Source organism: Giraffa tippelskirchi, chromosome X (genome assembly GCF_054371585.1).
Source record: "Giraffa tippelskirchi isolate mGirTip1 chromosome X, T2T-mGirTip1v1.2.pri, whole genome shotgun sequence".
NCBI classification, from domain to species: domain Eukaryota; kingdom Metazoa; phylum Chordata; class Mammalia; order Artiodactyla; family Giraffidae; genus Giraffa; species Giraffa tippelskirchi.
In genome coordinates this window covers 114,086,832-114,110,414 of record NC_137289.1, presented here as the reverse complement: position 1 = coordinate 114,110,414, position 23,583 = coordinate 114,086,832, and the positions used below count along the sequence as shown (strand labels likewise).

Below are 23,583 nucleotides of genomic sequence, written 5' to 3'. Positions count from 1 at the left end.
CACCCACACTCACCAGGGCCCCAGACCACCCCCACCCAACACTGTTTACTAGGGGAGGAATGATTTTGTGTTTTCCAGGGTCCATGGAACACCTCCCTCCATTGGTGGAGATCCTGAGCTGCACGTGGATGGGGCCTGGGTAGCTGGAGAGATTTCTGGATACCTGTTTTAAAGTTCAAAAGGTGAGAGGTTTGCACACACAAATCAGAGACCTTTATTATGTATCAACTAATAACTTTATTTGAAGAACCAATAACTTTATGTGAAGAACTGGTAAAACTGGAAGAAAAAACAACTTAAGTGAACTTCTTCTGCAAGGGCAATACGGTGGTCTGCATGGCAAGCAGGGTGACCTTGGGCAGTCACCTGGAACTCGGGGGAAAGTCCAATCCAGGCTCAGTCCTCCTTGTCGCCGTCACCCAGGGTGAGCCTGTCAAAGATGTACTCTGCCAGGCCGCCTTCTGGGGATCCCATCTTACTCAGGATGCTGACATGGTCCCCCAGCTCCTTGATGAACTCAACCTGCTGGTCCAGGTGGTGCGTCTCCAGGAAGTGGCACAGGCGTCGCTCTGTCGGTGGCCAGCTGGTGCAGGTCGAGCAGGCTCTGGTTGATGCTCTTCTCCAGGTGCAGGACGTCCTGCATGGCCTGGAGGCCGCTCCTCCACTGTCAGGTCTCGGGCTTTCTGATGTCGAGGAAGCAGACACAGCCTCCACACCGGTTCTACTGGAACATCAGGTTCTCGGCCCGCTCGCTGTGCTCGTGGGAGCGGAGCAGGAAGAAGCCAGAGAAATGCTTCAAGGCCACGTCAGCACGGTCGAGGTAAGAGGCCACGGCCGGGCACTGGAAGGAGGCGTGGAACTCCAGGGCAGCGTGGCTGGTGATCGCGGCCTCACACTCGGGGCTGTAGTTCTGGCGTACCTGCGAGGGCAGCAGGGCGGGCGACGCGGGTGCGGTGGGGGAGAAGGTGAAGGTGAAGCCACGGGGCCAGTAGCACTGGCCTCGGAGAGTTCCCAGTGTGGACAATTAGGGTTGCCAGGGGCAGACGCCTCAGGTCAGGTCGGCAGCTCTGCAAGGGACCAGAAATCAAGTCCCTTACCGGGCTTGGGAGGGGCGAGAGGAGGTTCCGGTTCTGTTTGCGGGGGGGGGGGGGGGAGCCAGTGGGCGGGGCACGCCAATGGGCGGGGCACAAGCATCCTGGGTTCCACCAAAGCCTGGGTGAGGCAGAGAGACTTTGACCTAAGCATTTAGCATCTATTAAGGTTTTAATTTTGCCATAATACTTTACTTTTCAAGGACTTTCTCTTGTTCTTTAATTGCTCTCTTTTATAGCACCCTGTTCTCCTTTTATAGTATCAGTGTCTTCCTTAAAATTCTGAGAATATGAATTTGGATTTATGGTTTCCCCTATTATATTCATCTTTCCTCCAGAAAGTTATATTTGTTCATCACAAACATCTCTTTTATTTTCCTCAAATATCTGGCAAGCTTTTGTCCATTTAAACGTAGGCATGAAGGACTCATTTGATCAGCCTTGGTAATTGGCACGGATCTGCCCTAGAGTTTTGACGTCCATTTCATTTCTACTCTCCTCTTCAGTATGGAAGGGCTGCTGCTGCTACTGCTGCTGCTAGGTCGCTTCAGTCGTGTCCGACTCTGTGCGACCCCATAGACGGCAGCCCACCAGGCTCCGCCATCCCTGGGATTCTCCAGGCAAGAATACTGGAGTGGGTTGCCATTTCCTTCTCCAGTGCATGAAAGGGTAAAGTGAAAGTGAAGTCGCTCAGTCGAGTCCGACTGTTAGCGACCCCATGGACTGTAGCCTACTAGGCTCCTCCGTCCATGGGATTTTCCAGGCAAGAGTACTGGAGTGGGGTGCCATTGCCTTCTCCGTATGGAAGGGCAGACTATGTCAATCATTCAGTGACCACTTTTGTGGGTCCGTGGCGTGGAGCTCGCAGGTAGGCTAGAGATCCTCACTGTTGCTGAAATAAAGATGTTATTTCTGACATAGCAAGGCAAATGTCTTTCCCTTGGAGGTAGCTGTATCCTGATGTCTCCCTTCTGTGCAGGTCTGCAGTTTGCGGAAATGAAAGGTGCCCACATGGCACAGGGCCTTATGTCCAGTGTGAGTAGAAGTGGGGGAGGTTCAGGGTAGGGCAACGTGTGTGCTGTTCTCAGAATAGCCGTGCCATCTCACAGCTGACCTGCGACTTTGTACAGTGCTTCAGTTTTCGTGACTGTTCCTGAAGTGTCTGAACATCCTTGGTTTTCCACTGCAGATGTTTCCAATTCTCTGAATTAACTAGTTTGACTGCATCTGCATTTCCTATCTTCCAAGCATTCCTCGCATTTATGGTGTGCTAATAATACCCTTTAGCATGGCATGTGTGTGTGTAGATGTCTGTGTGTTTAACCACTGCCATGATTCAATGATCATTTTAAAAAATTTCTATATATACATTAATGACCGATTCACATTGATGTATGGCAGAGATCACAACAACACTGTAAAGCAATTATCCTCCAAGAAAAAACATTTCTAAAAGTGTACATAATTTTCTTAATAGATAATATAGTCATATGGTTCAAAGCCACACCGGTCTCCTCTCTGCAGGCAAGCATTATGGCTTTACTTCTTATAAATCATGAGGAGAAAGAAGGAAAAGAGGAAGAAATAATATTCATGAGACTGAAAAGAAGAAACTAAAATATATTCTTTAGAAGCACATTCTTCTCAGGTACACGTAGAACGTTTACCAAGATAAATCATATTCTAGGCTATAACCACCTTTCAATAAATTTCAAAAGACTCAAATCACAAATCATTAGAAAAGAAAAAACATCTAAATCAAAAAAACCTACCCTCCTTTAAGGAATAAGAAAATGAAGAGCAATGAATACACAAGTCAAGCTGAAGTCAGAAAATGATAAAGAAAGGAAAATTCACTGAAATAGAAAACAAACAAAAAAATAGAACAAACAAAACTAAATACAGATTCTTTAGGATTAAAAAAAGATAAATTTCTCAACAGACTGATCAGGAAAAAAGAGAGAAGGCAAATTACCAACATTAAGAATGAGAGATTATGAAAAGGAACAATATTGCCGTGATCAGTCATGGTGATGACTAGACTAGACCTGGATCATGATTAGACTATTAATAATTGTGAACTCTGGCTCTTGGACTTCTTGCAGAGTCTCTTGGACTGCAAGGAGCTCAAACCAGTCAATAAATCCTAAAGGAAATCAATCCTGAATATTCATTGGAAGAACTGATGCTGAAGCTCCAATACTCTGGCCACCTGATGTGAAGAGCTGACTTATTAGAAAAGACCCTGATGCTGGGAAAGACTGAAGGCAGGAGGAGAAGGGGACAACAGAGGATGAGATGGTTGGATGGCATCACCGACTCAATGGACATGAGTTTCAGCAAGCTCCAGGAGATGGTGAAGGACAGGGAGGCCTGGTGTGCTGCAGTCACAAAGAGTTGGACATGACTGAGCGACTGAACAACAACAACAAATTGTGATTCACCAGTGGCTCAGATGGTAAAGAATCTGCCTGCAATGCTGGAGACCCGGGTTCAATTCCTGGGTCGAGAATACCCCCGGAGAAGAAAATGGCAACCCACTTCAGTATTCTTGCCTGGAGAATCCCATGGAGAGAGGAGCCTGGTGGGCTACAGTCCGTGGGGTTGCGAAGGGGACACAACTGAGCAACTAACACTTTGACTTTCACTTCACTTCATCTGCCACACAAGCAGCAACTCAGAATACATTAAGTCAGGCAATTAGTTTCTTTTCTCAGCAAGAATGTTAGTGGTAGGGCAATTCATGACCAAACTGCAGTGAGCACAGGATTTCTAGTGTAATGGAAATGCGTAATACAAAAGGTGGTAGAGTAGTTAAGGCAAATAGAATGGCATACACTGGAACAAAGGATCTTTTTATGGTAAACTGAAGAATATAATTCCTAGTAAATAAGTCTGTCTAAAGTTTACCCTGTTTTTATTTTTTTCAGGTATAGTTGATTTACAATGTTGTGTTAGTTTCTGGATTTTAATACTTTAAAATACAAAACAGGAAAATGGAACAGTTTTGATGAAAAACATATAAATTCTAGGTTTCTGGGGAATTAATTGTTCTTACTACTTCATCTCATTTAAGTTATTAATATGTACCTGGATCTTTATAATGTAATCTGTCTTTCAAAGTAATAAAAATCAGTCTCTGTAGTACTGCGAAGTTTCATTAACTCTAAACAGCTTTATCATCTCTTCTACCACTTCAGACGTTACTCTAGAATTATAATGAAACCTCACTATTTTATATAGCTTAAAGACAGCTCTCTTGAAAATGATCTTACCATCAAACCAAATAAGTTCAAAACTGTCTAAGAGTTCAGGTTGCCACTTTTCAGGTAAAATTGGAAATTTCAGCCTCCCTCTATATCCCCTCCCAATTGGTCCTATTATATTACAAGCCTTATTAAGTTTTCTTTTTCTTTTCTTCCTGTCTTGTGCTCCAAGTCTATCAGCTACACAGTATGATGTTCAGGAGTACTTGATTAGGAATCAAACGCCACAAATTCCAGCTCCAGTCAGAAATCAGGTCTTTTTGGCACTCACAATATTGGTTTAAAAATGCAAAGGATGTCACCTGCTTTGCCTGTTCTAAAGCATTTTAAGACAGTAAAAATAAAAATGCAGCCAAGAGTATGAACCAGCCACCAATTTTTCCATTATAACCATATCTGGGCTTGAATAAGGATACTGTGATGTGCCTTTGCTAATGGCCTAATAAGAACTGGCATAAAAAGCCTAGAGGTAAACTGTTCCACTGTGAAACCCCAGCCTCACCATCACCCACCAAATGAGGAGGGAACTGTGTTCAATACAGAGGGAAGGGAGGGCAGGGAGACCTGGGTTCTCCTCTGGGATTCCCCAATCAGTATCTTGCTAGGGGGAAATGAGCAAATCAACTTCTCTTGTTATTTCCTTATTTGTGAAATGAACAGCTTGACCTATCTGGTTTTCCAAACCCTATCAGTTATAAAAATGACTGGAGCCTATTCCATGAGTCTTTTTCAATAATAGAATGGAAAGAAAAATCAGGCTTTAGCTTATTCATGATAAGCAGTGACTGGTATCAAATACTAGCTTTGGAAATGGGGTAATATTTTAACATTCAAATAATAATGCTACATTAAGTTATGGCATTAGCACAACTCTCTGAAGCTTACAATTCAAGAAAAAGCAGAGCCCTCTTTGCTCTCCTGGTTGCTGTGTGCACAGTGGGGGAAGAGATGCCCTGTTTCAGTTTGATGGTACCTAAGTCCTAGGTCTGACAATATTAGACAACTGCAGAGTTCTAATTTCTTTTGCTACTGATTTTATTGTACCTTGGAAGTAGCTAAACTGAATCTTATTTCTACAGTTGTTGACATTCCAACCATGAGAACTATGGTCAGAAGTCTTGCCCTGGGGGAGTTGTGCCCTAACACTAGGGAAACTGTACCCTAACACTGGGGGAAAGAACCAGTTACAACCCCCAATATATTAAATCAGCAGCTGGGCTTCTAATTGATATGGCTCAGTGGATAAGAATCCATCTGCCAATTCAGGAGACACAGGTTCATTCCCTTATCAGGAAAGATCCCAGATGCTGTGGAGCAACTGAGCTCGTGTGCCACGACCACCAAGCCTGTGTTCTAGAGCCCGGGAGCTGCAACTACTGAGCCAACACACTGCAACTACTGAAACCTGTGTGCTTTAGAGCCCATGCTCCACAAGAGAAGCCACTGCAATGAGAAGCCCATGCACCGCAACTAGAGAGGAGCCCTCGCTCGCTGCTCACCACAACTAGAGAAAAGCCTGCACAGTAGTGGAGACCAGCACAGCCAAAAATAAATAAAAGTATAAAAAAAGAAGTGTGAGTTGTTCTAAAGTGCACATTTATCTCTTAAAAAAAAAGAAGTGATAGTAAGATATCCTAGAATATTAAAAAAAAGAAAAGAAAAAGAAACAGCAGCCACCTACTGTAACAGAAATTGATTTACAGTATTGGCCTCACCCACATGGGCTCTGAGGAGTGGGCAGGGGTGGTGACTGGTTACTGCATTTTATCAAATATATCATGAATTGAAAAGCACACTTTTTTCTGGGTTAAAAAAAGAAAAAAAACATGTTTTCAACCATATGTCACTGATTGTAAGCTGCACCTTAATTTCACAGAACTTAAAATGTGAATAAATGATTAGAGAATTGATGAAATATATATTGGGTTTTGTAGAGAATTGATGTAATATATATTGGATTTTGTCATCCACTTGCCTTAATATATTTATTAAAGTAGCTAGTTTTTTAAACTATTCATAATTGCTTATTACTTTTTGGAAATTGATTTGTGGCTCTAATGGTCCATAGTATTATATATAAAGATAGAAAACTTTATTTAAAAAAAAAACCTGGCATTTTCTATTGGATATTGTATCATTTTTCAACACATCAGCCTAGAATTGATGGTTTCTAAACTTTTTCTTCTTTATTTTACATTTTTGAAGAGAGAGGGTTAATGTATTTGGTTAAGGAAAAATTCCTTGGGTAATAGGTAACCCCTGTTCTCTGAATTCACAGCTAACCTCCTCCTAGCATGCCATGGGAGACATGTGACACCATCTTTCAGATGAAATAATAGGTGCATTAAATATTTAGCAAGGAAAGTTGCTGATTTAGGGTTCTACTCAAATCCCAATTTGAATGTGAAGGTTTCATTCTCATCAGTTCCACGGACTGAATGCCACTCACTACTGGATAATGTAAGCCACTTCTAACAGTGACAGCACTGCCGAGCTAGCAATCCAGCACTCTGGAGCGGCAGCACTGCACAGGCCAGGTCGGTTTGTCACATTTTCATAGATTCAAAGGTACTGCTGAGAACCTAAGACCCCAAACTACTGAGAGGAGCTTCAAGGAAGCCCAATGCAGGGTACCTGCATGAGGAGCCCATGAACAGTCATTCCCAGAGCGGACGTCTGCTTCAGCAGTGGAATGGCTGGGGTGCCTCACTCCTGCCTGCTGTGTCCACAGGAATATGAGGAAAAGCAAGGTGGGGAATATGCTCAGCGACAGAGCCGACCCCTTCTAAGGGTTAAAATGAGGCTGTAAGAACTTCCCATAAGTTAGGTGGCTGCTGTGGAAAGCTTGAGCTATGTTGCTTCTACTCTGCCCTTCTACTCTACTTCTACTCTGCTGTGTGCCAGGCAGAGGACATCAATGATGAGGAAGTGATGCGTGCACAGCAGGACAGGAGTCAGCTGGAGGATGGGGCAAAAGAGGCCACCACAGAGTCCTAACTCCTGTTCCCAGAACTGCGTCATGGGAAGGCTTCTTCTCGGACCCTTTGCAGAACACTGTGCATCTCCCAGCCAACTTATAATTAGGCCCACCTGAGAACTGGTGAGAGCCAAGAAGAGGGGTGGTGATAGCAATACCAGTGACATTAGAGACATCTGTCTCCCTTCTCCTCCCTCCCCCCGCTCTCGGTCCTCAAAATACCAGGGGAGAGACAAATGGGGAAGGTAAGTGCTGAAGAGCAGATCATGACCTTCTCCTTACTGCAAGATTTTCTGGTCAAGATATGGCAGAAGCTGAAGGAGCAGAGGAGGAAAAGGTGAACATAAAGCAAATCTAGCACTACAGTTTTAAGTGGAAGAGAGTGGATAGGAATTTTTATGGCCCGAAGTGCCTAGAAAGGTAAGAGATCTGCCTGTCTTCAAGGAACAAGAGTTTATAGACTGTCAAACTAGAGTGATTAGGCAAAGCAGGGTCTTTTCAAATACCCGACTCACCACTTACATGACCTTAAACTCTGATGCAATATTGCCAGGGGACCCTTGGGTTTCCACCAGCTCCATTAGGATAACTCCTTCTGGCAAAATGAGAAGCACTGATGAGTTCTGAAATTCTACCTATGTCCTGGGGGTAATCATGAGTAAACAGCACCATGAAAGTGTTGTGAACTCATAGCCACTCAGTCATGTTTGACTCTTTGCAACCCCATGAACTGTAGCCTGCCGGTTCCTCTGTCCATGGGGTTCTTGAGGCAAGAATACTGGAGTCGGTAGCCATTCCCTTCTCCAGAGGATCTTCCCAACCCAGAGATCAAAACTGGGTCTCCCACATGGCAGGCAGATTCTTTACTGTCTGAGCCACTAGGGAAGCCCTGAATAGCAGCATATTTGGAGGCTAAACAGGACATCACTAACTAGACATTGCAGCCTAAGATATGCAGAGTTCTATTAAATCTATGGTGCAGAAGATTCTACAAATGACCAAAAAAAAAAAAAAGGTGAACCCATCAATCCCACCAGTCACCAGTCTCTGAGGGCTGGCCTGAAAAAAAGGGTAACTGGTATTGAAACTTGCCGAGGTTAAAAGACTGCTGGTATGGCAGGAGAGACCCACACTGGAACAACTCTACTGCTTTAGTAACATGCAGGCTGAAACCCTCCAAATAAAGTTACTACCATAACTTGAAAAGAATAACTGAGACTACATAGCATTTACAATCTACAAAAGGGCCCAATTGCCAGAGAATAAAGTTCACCACTCACTGAAAAACATCGACAGTATAATCAATAAAAACTAAATGATCATATATGATCATGGACAAAGTGCTGTCAGACCTTCTGGATCTTTCTGGGAGCTCAGAATACCAATGATGCACAATAACAGACTTTAGCCCCGTTTAACTTATTCTCAAGAGATCCCAAAAGATGTAGTGATGAAGCCCATGGGAGCCCCAGGAAACTACCACCTGTAGCTGAGAGGGAACTTCACATTTCGCTCCTCCAAGAGGGTCTAGGATGGGTCTATGGAAAGTGTGGAAAGTTCTGGATGGATATGCACAGAGGATGGCTGTGAGAGCCACGGTGAGGCTCCCTGTATTCCCCCATATGTCTATGCCCAGAATCAACTCCTTCCCTCCCTCTTTTCCTGAATTCTCTCAACCTTCAAAGGGCAAAGTTCTGAATCAGTGGCTCAAATGCCATCAGTGGATCATGAGAGGCTAAATGAAATCAGAGTTCCCCTAACAATGTCAAAGAATCCCAGCTTCTCCCTGCTTGTGATGAGTCATTTCCAGGGAACTAGTGACCAACTCTTAAATACCTCTGATTTCTTCTTATGAATCACCATCTCCACCCACAAGTATCCACATGCTGCCTCCTGCTGTGGGCTCTGACTTTAGAGATCCCCAGTGTAGCTACCGTGGCATATTCTAGTATGAAGCGGCACTTTCTTCAATTTCTCTGTTAATAATTTCCACACAAGACAAATTTAAGGCAATACTTCGGAATGAGAGGTATCATCCAAAAAGGAATAGCTCGACTTAGACTAAAATCCTTGGATTTGGTTTCTAAACTAAGCACTTTTAGTTAAATCATCTGGTTGACAATCTAACAAAATGTTATCAGCTGATCACCTGCATTAGAATCCCCTGCTCATTAAAGCAGGTTCCCTAGCCCCATGGAGTCCTGTGGACCCTCGACTGTACATCTGTAAAATGATTATTTTTTAATTCTGGAGTAATTTTAGATTTACAGCAAACTTGGAAAGATAGTACAAAGCATTTCTCTGTGTCCCTAACCCAGTATTCCCTCACATTAGCCTCTTACATTAGGATGGTACATTTGTTATAATGAACAAATATTGATCCATGACTGTTAACAGTGGATTTGGACTTCACTGGTTTTCCTACTAATGACCTTTTGGTTCCAGAATCCAATCCACATTGCACTTAATCATTACATGTCTTTAGTCTCATCTGTTTTGTGAAGTTTTTCAGTCTTTTCCTCTTTGTCACGACCTTGACAGTTTTGAGGGGTCAGGTATTTTGTACAATATATCTCAATTTGGATGTCTTTGGCAATTTTCTCATGATTCCACTGGGGTTAGGGATTTGAAGGGGAAGATACCACAGAGGTGAAGTCCATTCTCATAACATGACCTGTTACTGATGATGCTAACCTTGATCACCCAGTCAAGGTAGTGATTTGCCAGGTTTCTCCACTGTAAGGTATTTCCCCCCACTTTCCATACTTGAGTCTTTGGAAGCAGATCATTAAGTCCAAGCAACCCTCAAGAGAGGCAGAGAATTAGGCTCTACCTCCTGGAGAGGGGAGTATTTACATAAGTAGATTAGAATTCTTGTGTAATAAAGATTTGTCCCTTCTTACCTATTTATTTATTCATTTATATCATTATGGACTCATGTGTTTATTATATGCTTTACGTTATAATCCAAAACTACGTCACATATATTGTTATTCACGTTGTTCTGGCTTTGGCCACTGAGTGCTCCTTCAGGTTGGTTCCTATGTCCCTTGGACATTCTCTCCTTTTACTTTGAGTACTTCCTTACTTTCTGCTGGGCTTCCCAAGTGGCTTAGTAGTAAAGAATCTGCCTGCCAATGCAGGAAACACAAGAGACGCAGGTTCAACTCCTGGGTTGGGAATATTCCCTGGAGTAGGAAATGGCAACCCACTTTAGTATTCTTGTCTGGAGAATTCCATGGACAGAGGAGCCTGGCAGGCTATAGCCCATGGGGTCGAAAAAGAGTCAGACACACGAATGACATAGCACTACAACAGATTTCACTTCATCTGCCATTCTCTTGCTACAGCCCTAGAATTTGCCATACCCCTAGGGAATCCTGATTTCTCTTGCTGTGGAATTGTATGAGTGACCTAGATCTGGGCACTGAGGGGGACTGTGCAGTTTTGAGAAGCAACCAAGCAGATTCTTAGGCACATTCAAGTTTGAGGGCAGCCATTTTAGAAAGTCAAGCACAAATAAACTAGAAATAATTAGTCAAGAAAAACTCTGAAAGAGCTCGTTTAAAGAGTTACTACTATTTTCTTCATGTTAGTTCAAGATCAAAAGTTCCAAAATGCAAATACCCTGGGGGACCCATAGAGAGGAAAAGAGAGAAGACAATAGTAGAGATAAAATACTGATTCTGAAATACAGTGGTTATAATTCAACACCTAAAAACTAGACTAAACTAGATTTATGGAAGGCTTTCTCTGTGCCAGGCACTGTGCCAAGCTAAGTGCACAGCTCTAAACCTAACGCTAAAGGTGTAATTTCTCCTTTTCTAAATGTTCTGAAATTGAGGCCTAGAAAGGTGAAACGTTTGCAGAAACAAAACAGTCACTAGGTGGCAGAGCTGAGACACCAAATCAGGTCCAGGTGCTCTCCCATGAAGAGGATTTCACTTGGCATTCTGTTAACTAGTGCAGAGGCGAGCTTTTCTGCAAAATTCAGACTTAAATTGAAGAAAGTAGGGAAAACCACTAGACCATTCAGGTATGTCCAAAATCAAATCCCTTATGATTATACAGTGGAAGTGACAAATAGATTCAAGGGATTAGATCTGATAGAGTGCTTGAAGAACTATGGACGGAGGTTTGTGACATTGTACAGGAGGCAGTGATCAGGACAATCCCCAAGAAAAAGAAATGCAAAAAGGCAAAATGGTTGTCTGACGAGTCGTTAAAAATAGCTGAGAAGAGAAGAGAAGCTAAAGGAAAAGGAGAAAAAGAAAAATATATCCACCTGAATGCAGAGTTCCAAAGAACAGCAAGGAGAGATAAGAAAGCCTTCCTCAGTGATCAATGCAAAGAAATAGAGGAAAACAATAGAATGGGAAAGACTAGAGATCTCTCCAAGAAAATTAAAGGTACCAATGGAACATTTCATGTATAGATGGGCACAATAAAGGACCTAACAGAAGGCTGAAGATATTAAGAAGAGGTGCAAGAATACACAGAAGAACTATACAAAAAACATCTTACTGATTCAGATAACCACAATGGTATGATCACTCACCTAGAGCCAGACATCCTGGAATGCAAAGTCAAGTGGGCCTGAGGGAAAACATCATTACGAACAAAACCAGTGGAGGTGATAGAATTCCAGCTGAGCTATTTCGAATCCTAAACGATGATGCTGTGAAAGTGCTGCACTCAATATGTCAACAAATTTGGAAAACTCAACAGTGCCCACAGGACTGTAAAAGGTCAGTTTTCATTTCAATTCCAAAGAAAGGCAATTCCAAAGAATATTCAAACTATCGCACAATTGCACTCAATCTCACGTGTTAGCAAAGCAATGCTCAAAATTCTCCAAGCCAGGCTTCAACAGTACATGAACTGAGAACTTCCAGATGTTCAAGCTGGATTTAGAAAAGGCAGAGGAACCAGAGATCAAATTGCCAACATCCGTTGGATCATAGGAAAAGCAAAATAATTCCAGAAAAACATCTACTTTTGCTTCATTGACCACGCTAAAGCCTTTGACTGTGTGAATCACAACAAACTGTGGAAAATTCTTAAAGAGATGGGAATACCAGGCCACCTTACCTGCCTCCTGAGAAACCTGTATGCAGATCAAGAAGCAACAGTTAGAACCAGACATGGAACAACAGACGGGTTCAAAATTGGGAAAGGAGTACGTCAAAGCTGTATATTGTCACCTTGCTTATTTAACTTATATGCAGAGTACATCATGCGAAATGCAGGGCTGGATGAGGCACAAGCTGGAATCAAGATTGCTGGGAGAAATATCAATAACCTCAGAGATGCAGATGGCACCGCACTTATGGAAGAAAGTGAAGAGGAACTATAGAGCCTCTTGATGAAAGTGAAAGAAGAGAGTGAAAAAGCTGGTTTGAAACTCAACTTTGAAAAAAACGAAGATCATGGCATCCAGTCCCATAACTTCAAGGCAAATAGATGGGGAAACAATGGAGACAGTGACAGACTTTATTTTCTTGGGCTCCAAAATCACTGCAGATGGTGACTGCAGCTATGCAATTAAAAGATGCTTGCTCCTTGGAAGAGAAGCTATGACAAACCTAGATAGCGTATTAAAAAGCAGAGACATTACTTTGCCGACAAAGGTCCATCTAGTCAAGCTATGGTTTTTCCAGTAGTCATGTATGGATGTGAAAGTTGGAGTATAAAGAAAGCTGAGCACCGAGGAATTGATGCTTTTGAACTGTGTGGTGTTGGAGAAGACTCTTGAGAGTTCCTTGGACTGCAAGGAGATCAAAGCAGTCCATCCTAAAGGAGATCAGTCCTGAATATTCTTTGGAAGGACTGATGAAGCTGAAGCTCCAATACTTTGGCCAGCTGATGCGAAGTACTAACTCATTGGAAAAGACCCTGATGCTGGGAAAGATTGAATGAAGGAGGAAAAGGGGACAACAGAGGATGAGATGGTTGGATGGCATCACCGACTCAATGGACATAAGTTTGAGCAACCTCCAGCAGATGGTGAAGGAAAGGGAAGCCTGGTGAGCTGCAGTCCATGGGGTCGCAAAGAGTTGGACACGACTGAGTGACTGAACTGAACTGAGCTTTTTTGAGTATGCAAACTGCCTTTCCCAGATCTCAAAGCCAGGAGGGAGGGTCAGCACATTCACTGCTGAATGTCCTGTGTCTGTTATGTAGCAGGCACTCAGCAGATAACATCTGAATAAATCTGCACAAATTCCTACATTGGCGAAAATGAGGACCATGAAGCATAACACATTTACTTCTACTGTATCTCACAACTAGACTTATACTCCCAATTAGGTAAAAAATCAACAACAACAACAAAAAATTCTACTGAAATCACACTTTTAAACTTCACGAAGTTCAGAGTTGGGGATAAGGAAAATAATTATGTGTAAACTGGTCTGAGTGCAAGGTTTTAGTAAACAAAAAGGTAGTCAATACATACTCTTAACTTATAGGTGGTTTCTCAGGTGGCTCAGTGATAAAGAATCTGCTTGTCAATGCAGGAGACACAAGAGATGCAGGTTTGATCCCTGGGTCAGGAAGGTCCCCTGGAGGAGGAAATGGGAACCTATTCCAGTATTCCTGCCTGGAACATTTCATGGACAGAGGAGTCTGGTGGGCTGCAGTCCATGGGGTCGCAAAGAGTCGGACATGACTGCTCACACACACATGTAGTCTAAGACTAGAAAGCAAATGCCAAGTCATCAGATCACTACTTCCTATGAATTAAATGGACTTCATAATACACCAATACATTCATTCATTCCTTCATCAAGTATTTCTTTAATGCCTAGCATGTGCGGGCACTGTTTCATATGCTAAAGACCATAGCTATGAACAAAACAGAAAAAAAGAAAAAAAGAAATGCTGCTGTCAGAGCTAACAGTTAACAAATACAATGAATACAAGTCAGATGCTGATAAGTGCTGGGAAGAAAAACAATGCCCAGAAGGGGCAAGAGCTTGCAACTTACAGTAGGATACTTCCTCCCTGAGAACATGACGTTGAGGGAGAGTGGTGACAGAGCTCAGAAACATCCACCTGGAAGAGGAAAGAGCAAGCGCCAAAGCCCTGAGGCAGGACATGTGCTACGTGTGTGTACGGAGCCACAAGGAAGCCACAGGCAAGTGAACAAGGAGTGATGTGTCACAGGAGATGCGATACAGAAGTGCCTGCAGCCGCGGTGGAGGTATGGAGTGGACAGAGACAAGGACTTATGGTGCAATGCCCTGTGGGTGATTCTGAGCCCTTGGACGTTTATTGAGGAAGACAGGAAGCTGTTACAGAGAAGACACTTGGAAGGATCACTCTAGCCTGCTATTTTGAGAACGACCTATGACGAGGTGGCCAAGAAATCATACGAATGAGAGAGTGATGGTGGCTTGGATGTAAAGTGGTACCAAGAAGACAGACTGAGAGGTGGTTCTCTTCTGAATATATTTTCATGTTAGAACCAGCATGCTTGGCAGATGGAGTGTGGATATGAAAAAGAAGAGTCAGGGGTGGCAACAAGGTTTGGGGCTTAGCAAAGAGATAGACGGATGTATGGCTACCACATAACGAGATTTGAGTGGAATCGATCCTTGGTGGCTCAGTGGTAAAGAATCTGCCTGTCAGTGCAGGAGACATAAGAGACATGGGTTCGATCCCAGTGTGGGGAAGAGCCCCTGGAGAAGGAAATCGCAACCCACTCCAGTATGCTTGCCTAGAAAATCCCATGGACAGAGGAGCCTAGTGGGCTACAGTCCATGGTCACAAAGAGTCGGACATAACTGAGCAACTAAACAACAAACAACTGAGATCAGAAAGGCTGTGGCAATTCCAAGAGGAGATGTTGAGTAGGCAGTCAGTCACCTGGGTCTACATTTCAAGGTAACTCTCCAAGACTCCAGGATATAAATTTGTGAGTCATTAACATTCCAAACCACAAACTAGGAAAAGCTCACCAGGGGTGTGAGTACAGACAAGGCAAAGTTTCTCAAAGTTTGTGAGTACAGACAAGGCAAAAATGAGGTTATTGCTGGAGGGAGATAAGAGGGTGAGAGAGAGTTGGTTTTTTTTTTTTTTTTCCCCCCCTAAAAGGTGGGTAGGCTAATGAGAATGATTCTATAGAGAGGGAAAAGGTGATGCTGGAGAGCGCAGAGCAATTGCTGAAAGAGTTTCTTCGATTTGCTTTGAATATTACTAAAATGTAGCATCCTGTCTCTGAGGGCAGGAAAGGATACAGAGAAGCACTGACATGTATTAAGGGCCAGAGAGGGAAGCCATAAAGACATCATCATTCACCTTGGAGGAGACAAAAGAGGCCGTCGGTAAGGTAGTACGATCTACAATTAACACATAAAAATCAATAGCCTACAAAACACATAACTGACCACAGATTTGTGTCCAGAATATACAGAAAACTCAGAAAACTCAAAAATACAAGAAAATCTGATCAGAAGGTAACCAAAAGATAGGAAGAAAGATTTCACAGAAGAGAATATATAAATGGAAAATAAGCATATGAAAAGATGTTCCTATGGCTACTAAGGAAATGGAAATTAAAACCACAGTGTATCACTACACACTTATCACAATGACTAAAAACAAAAAACAGTGATGACACCAGGTGCTGGCGAGTATGCAGAGAAACTGAATCACTCAAACAGTGCTCTGGTGGGAATTTAAAATAGTCATTTATACAATGACAAATTAATCTGTCAGTAGCCTACAGAACTATACATATACTTACCATACAACAATTATATTCCTGGGGATTTACCCCAGAGAAATAAAAACTGATGTTCGCATAAAAACCTGTACACAAATATTCATAGCAGCCTTATTTGAAATAGCCCTAAACTGGAGGCAACCCAGATGACCCTCAACGAGGGAATGGTTCAAAAAACTGTGATACATCCGTAGGGATTGAACCTAGGTCTCCTGCGTTGCAGGCAGATTCTTTACCATCTGAGCCACCAGGGAAGCCCATTACCATGGAATACTACTCAGCAATAAAAAAAGAATGACCTATTGATACACACCGAACTTGGATGAACTCAAGAGCATTATGTTGAGTGTAAACAGACAATATAAAAAGGTTGCATGTTATATGATTCCAATTATATAACATTCTTATAATGACAAAGGTGGGGAACAGAAGAGTGATTACCAGAGGTTAGAGATGTCAGTGGTGGTAGAAAGGATGTGACTATTAAGGAAGATTTTGTAATAATGAAAGAATTTTGCATCTTAACTGTAGTGGTGGTTACAGGAGTCTACACAAGTGATAAAATGGCATAGAACTATACAGACAGGTTGTACCAATGTCAGTTTCCTGGTTTTGATGTAGTACTACTATTATGTAAGATGTAACCACTAGGGTAAAGTAGATAAAGGCTCCAGTGGGACCTCTCTGTGTTATCTTTGCAATTCTCTAAGAATCTATAATTATCTCAAAATAAAAAGTTTTAAAAAATCTAATGCATCCTTGAAAGTTTAACTTGGACCATAGGATTTCTTAGAACTCAAACCAAAATAAATATATATGGTTCATTAATTTAAAAAAGTCAATAGCCCAGTACATGAATATTCATAGCAACTTCATCTGTTAATAACCTCACATTGGAAACAACTCGAATGTCCATATACATACAATGATATACTACTCAGCAATAAAAATAACTATTGTTATGTGAACAATGGATACACCTGAACATAATTATGCTGAGTAACAAAGTCAGACAAAAGAGTGCATAATGTATGATTTCACTTATAGAAAACTCTAGAAAATATATACTAATCTGTAGCAACAAAAATCAGATGAATCATTGCCTGGGGGTGGTCTTGATCACAGGGAGAGCTGGGAAGGAGGAATTACAACGGGGCAAGAAGGACCTTTTGGGAGTGATAAATCTATTTACTATCTTCACTGTGGTTTCATAGGTGTATGCATATGTTAAAACTTACCAAGTTGTAGAGTTTATATATGTGCGGTTAACTGTATGTAACTCAATAAGGTTTAAAAAACATCAATAGCTTACACATTGAATATATCATGGAAAAAAACAACCCATTTACAATAGCAACAAAGAAACAGGAACCAACCTAAGGAATGTGCAAAACTTGTATGATGAAAACAATAAAACATTTCTGAAAACAGTAAAACTTTCCTTACTCCAACAAACAGAAAGAAATCTCTTCTTGAGAGGGTGATTTAACACCTTAAAGATGTTAGTTCTCCCTAAGTTAATTTACAAACCAAAAGAAATCCAAATAAAAATACTGACAAATGACTTTTTTTTTTTTCCACTGGTAAACCAATTAGAATTTTATTACAGTTCAAATGATTACCATAAAATCTGATATAATTTAAGATTTCATTTTTCTATTTTCCCAAGTAAATGACAGACCTTAGCCAAGTACATTTAAAATTCTTGTTGTTTATCAAGTGTCTGGTAACCTAAAATAAATTAGACTGTGAAATGGTTATATGATATAGTTATTCAATAAGATTCTGGTTAATTTGATTAAATTTATATGCCTTTTATTCATCTTTTTTTTTTTAATAAATTTATTTATTTTAGTTGGGGGCTAATTACTTTACAATATTGTAATAGTTTTTGCCATACATTGACATGAATCAGCCATGGGTTTACATGTGTTCCCCTTCCCGGACCCCCCACCCACCTCCCTCCCCATCCCATCCTTCTGGATCATCCCATTGCCCCGGCCCTGAGCCCTTGTCACATGCATCGAACATGGAATGGTGCTCTGTTTCACATATGACAATACACATGTCTCAATGCCATTCTCCCAGAACGTCCCACCCTCACCTTCTCCCTCAGAGTCCATAAAATTGTTCCATGCATCTGAGTCTCTTATTCTGTCTCGCATATAGGGTTATCGTTACCATCTTTCAAATTCCATATATATGCATTAGTATACTGTATTGTTGTTTTTCTTTCTGGCTTACTTCACTCTGTATAATGGGCTCCAGTTTCATCCATCTCAGTAGAACCGATTCAAATGTATTTTTTTTAATGGCTGAGTAATATTCCATTGTGTATATGTACCACAGCTTCCTTATCCATTCGTCTGCTGATGGACATCTAGGTTGCTTCCATGTCCTGGCTATTGTAAACAGTGCTGCGATGAACATTGGGGTACACGCGTCTCTTTCAATTCTGGTTTCCTCGGTGTATATGCCCAGCAGTGGGATTGCTGGGTCATATGGCAGTTCTATTCCCAGTTTTTTAAGGAATCTCCACACTGTTCTCCATAGTGGCTGTACTAGTTTGCATTCCCACCAACAGTGTAAGAGGGTTCCCTTTTCTCCACACCCTCTCCAGCATTTACTGCTTGTAGACTTTTGGATAGCAGCCATTCTGACTGGTGTGAAATGATACCTCATTGTGGTTTTGATTTGCATTTCTCTAATAATGAGTGATGTTGAGCATCTTTTCATGTGTTTGTTAGCCATCTGTATGTCTTCTTTGGAGAAATGTCTGTTTAGTTCTTTGGCCCATTTTTTGATCGGGTCGTTTATTTTTCGGGAATACAGCTGCAGAAGTTGCTTGTATATTTTTGAGATTAATTGTTTGACAAATGACTTTTTTCTGTGCTAGACACATTAATACTAAAATTTATATGGAAAAATAGGCATATGAGAACAAAACACTGAAAAAGAGCTTATAAAGGAAACTAGCTGTAATTTATATTAAATATGCTAACAATCTGCTATAATTAAAACAGTGTGCGACTGGCATTTAAGTAGAATGATGGACCAATGGACTAGAATATGAACAATCCTGAAATTCACTAAGTACACATGGAAATTGGGTATATGGTAAAAGGTAACTAAAATCACTGGGGCAAAGAAGGATTTCGTAAAAAATTGTGTTCGGACAACTGGATAGCTACATGAAAAACAATCAGATCCATAACTCACACCACACCCAAGAACAAACTAAGTGAATCAGAGGCCTAAATGTAAAAATTCAAATATATGAGAAGAAATTGTGTGAATTCCTCTATAACTAGGGACTAAGAGGAAGGTTTTCTAGTATGATTTAAAATCTAGATTAAAAAAACTACTTGTTTAATGTATAACTACAATGAAAATGAAAAACACTGCATGAGTAAAACCCATAAGCAAAGTCAAAATATAAACGACAATTGCAAGCACATATTTGAAATGTATCACCAATAAAGGCTAGTATCTCTAACATATTTTCTAAAAATTTGGGGTGGGGGGAGGCGTGGAAAGGACCATAAATCTGATAGGAAAAAAATGAACAAAATGCCAAGACAACGCACAAAATAGATATAATAATGGCCCATAAATACATGGCAAAATACACAGCTTCACTCATAAGAGAAATGTAAATTGAAATACCACCAGGATACCATGTCACACCCTGCTAGTCAGACTGTGAATAGGCACTCTCTGAAATATCTGGCGGGAATGTAAAACAGTATGAGCTTTCTGGCAAATTCTAACAAACCTACATACACATCAATCCTTGATGAGCAATCCAGTTCTAAGAATTTACACTGAAGATGTACTTCCTATCATGCAAAATAATTTACTATGGTGTTAGCTGTAATTGTAAAAATAGTGGAAACTACTTAATGCCAAAATACGATGGACTGGCTGAATAAATGGTGGCACATCCTTACAAGGAAGTACTGTACAGATTTTTTAAAACAAGCTCTGTGAATACACACAGAATGACTTTCAGAAGGGACAGATAGATGAACATAAATGTTTTTCCCTCCCTATTATGATATGGGCATTAAAATTACGAAACCACTATGTGTGTGCTGTAGAACTGGGCAAATGAATTAATATACTGGTGTAATTGAGAGTCAGGCTTCTCACCGTGGAAGAATATCTATGAAGAATATTTACATTTCACATACAAATATAGAATGGGGAAAACAAAGAAAAACCCTGAGGGGTATTGGAACTGGAGATTAGTAGGATGAATATGCAGGTCCCTAACACACACAGACACGTGCACGTGCATACACACACACATTTATATGCATATACATGTATCATTTTTTCCCTCGCTCTGCTGTTGGAACATCCAGAAACAATGATACTCTGATAGCAATGAAAACACTCTAGCTCCCAGATCTTGGTTTCTAAATATTATTCCTAACTAAAAGTAAGCAAGGCTCCTCAGAGAAACAACTGATGCCAAGACCGGGGCAGGGAAAGTACAACAGTATCCTGGAGCACCTTGCTGGGCCAAAAAGTTAAAAAAAAAAAAAATGATACGGACATGTCAAAGAGACAGAGAAGCTGGTTTGAAGAAATTTCTGTTATCCAAATTTAAGACATTTTGATCAAAACACTGACAGTAATGGGTTATAACTCAAAGAGTAAAATGATCTATGAAAGATAGATCAAGGGAAAAGTTTTGCCCATAGTGGACTGCCAGCTAACAAATGTACATAGAACGATGGAGTCAGAAACTCACCATTTAGCACTATGTTAAACTAGAACTTAATTGATTCAGTCGAGAACTATCAATAGCAGACGTTAAAACTAATGGGTAGAAGTTTGGTGGAGAACAGAATATTTTTACATAGTGTCAAAGTATCTTCCCACTAAAGTTCTTACCTTTCCTTTAAAGGAACATGATAAAGCAGGATGAAAAGGCACTAACTTTATGAAAACCACAGTTGAGTACCTAAATTTGTATTTTTTTGGAAAAACAATATCAAAACTTAATTTTTAAGTACATGAGCCAGGTTTTATCAAAAACACCATGCTGCAAAGTACTGTTTATACTATAATCCTATTGTTATTAAAATTATCTATGTACTATGAATAGGCTAGAATGATAAATACCAAAATTATAAAACTGATAGTACTAAAAATTCAAGTGATTTTATTCATTTTTATGTTTTACCATATTTTCAATGTCTCTACAATAAACATGTATTACTTTTACAAGAAGAAAATGTACGGGAAGAAAAAAACCCACAAGGAGTCAGCAGATATAGCAGAAAAAAGCTGGAAAGAAATTTAAAAGCCAAGAGTGTTTTGTGATTGCATGATGGCATGATAGATGATGTATTCTTTTCCCTGTTTTTACCTGTGGGACTTCAGAGTTAAAAACCCTGACGCTCACAACTGATCACTTTACACATTGATTTTGCCTTTGCTGTGCACACCGAAATCTAGCAACACTGCCTCTCTGATCATCTCTCCTTGAACTCCTTCCTCTTACCCCCTGGATCCTTCTTTACCTAACAAGAAACCACATCATCTTTCTTTAAAACGTCTGCATCCACTGCTCCTGAGATTATCTGATGTCCCCTGAGCACATCCAACATCACTTGTTTCTCAGGTAGTGTTATTTTCACGGCAGCGTACAGGAGTGGATCTTTATACAATAGCCACCTCTCTGAAGCATCATTTCCTACTGTAAAGCAGGTCCAAAGAATGTACACCATTGTCAGAGTGGGGAGGGGAGTTCTGATATGTCTTTTCTCCGGTAGGAGAAGTAAAATGTTTTAAAACAGCATCACTATCTATCAGCTTTCTCTGTGATCAAGCCTGGTAGGGTCATAATGGTATCTGCAACTTTCCCGAACAAAGCCTTGCGTAAAACATGCTTACTTACCCCTTGCACGGATGATCAAACTCATCTCAGCAGGGTCCTATGGAAATGGAGCCCTCAAACACAGACCAGCACACAGGAAAGTGGATCGAGGCCTCTGACCCACACCGTGTTCTTAGAGGCCACATTTAGAGCTAGGTCTTCCAGAGGTTAGTTTTTAACTGATAGCAACACACACATTTGGGAATGCAGGTTTTAAATATACATCACAAAGGTAGGCAAATCTGTGAATATTTTAAAAGACTGCCAATATACTCACAGTTTTTTCGTTATTTTCAAAAGCTTCTCTTGCCTCTTCAAATGTACAGACTTCCTCTTTGCATTCACGCTCAATGTTGCCCTGTCTTATTTCTTCAAAGAGTCCATTCGCTCTTGGGTAGCGTTTTAATACTGAATTCGCTTTTTCTCCGGTGAGGAAAACTACAAAGAGATATAACAATAAGCATAAAATTGTAATTAAAAATACATGTGGAAAGTTACTGTACAAGATGAAGTCTGCTAGACGCTCTTTAGAGAACATAGCCAATACTCTCAACCTCTTTCTCTAGGTCAGCAAGGAAGTAACACTCGGCTCTCAACCACCCCATCTGCTGTCTTCCTCATCATGTGTGTCCTTTCAGTGGCAGTTGCCCTGGGCAGGGACAATGACATGATGAACTATCCTATGTCCAGACTTTAGCACATTCCTGCCAACCATGGGTGTTTAAATATACCAATAATGAAACCAGTACATGCATGCACTCATAAATGTAAGAGGATGCCCCAGGCATTCTGCTGGTGGATAGCAACAATGAAATAAAAATCCAGTCTGTGGACTGTCTTTGTTACCCCTAACTAAAAATAAAGAAAACTCCAATTGACCTAATTATATAAACCCAAAGCACCTTTACTCATGTGAAAAGGAGAGGTGACAAAATACTATCAAGAAATTAAGATAAATTTGGCCATAATTCATTCCAAAGGATATTAATAGTCATTTTGTTCTAAATGCACTTAGCTTGAATATATTTTGACACTTTAATATATTTAACCCCATTTTGATGTCCTTCAGAAAAAGAAAATTGTTCTATCTGACTTGTAGAGGCATTTCATATAAACATTCAAAATGCACATTCATGATACCCAGTAAAATAAGGCAATGGTTATAATGCACTCTTGTGGGAAATAATTTTTATGTACAGATTCATTTAAAACTATACTTCAATTACATTTGTCTAAAATGGTCATGCTTGTTTGAAGAGATAAATAGAATGCTACCAGAATTTAATCTTCTGTTAGTGCAAATAAATTAGAAAATACCCTAATCTTAAAGACCTCTGATATGTGACAAGGTACATAATAGATCCTTCAGAACATTAAGGGGAAAAAAAGGCCACATTTTGGGGGGTGAAAAACATTTTGAAGTTAAATGAAAATAAGTAAATGCTCGTTTAAAAATGGCAACAACAGGAATTAATTTAAGGTTTACCTCAATTTTAGAAATGCATATTTGACTTTATAGAGGATATGGATTCATTAGTTAGGATTCTTTAAAATATCCAAATTGATACGAGTTAGATGGGTACACTGAAAACTATGGTCTTCCTTCCTTCTGTGCCTCAGAAGGGTTAAGT

General features: G+C 40.6%; 1 protein-coding gene and 1 pseudogene across 1 annotated transcript in view; both read right to left on the bottom strand.

The window, feature by feature from the left end:
* The window catches only part of PRRG1 (proline rich and Gla domain 1), a 147,825-nt gene that overhangs the window by 41,560 nt on the left and 82,682 nt on the right, over positions 1–23,583 (bottom strand). Inside the window, exon 4 of the mRNA XM_081564085.1 lies at positions 22,230–22,390. Within this exon, the coding sequence (XP_081420211.1) occupies positions 22,230–22,390 (161 nt within the window). The remainder of the gene's footprint in view (positions 1–22,229; positions 22,391–23,583) is intronic.
* On the bottom strand, positions 325–1,194 carry LOC145536496 (ferritin heavy chain pseudogene; annotated as a pseudogene).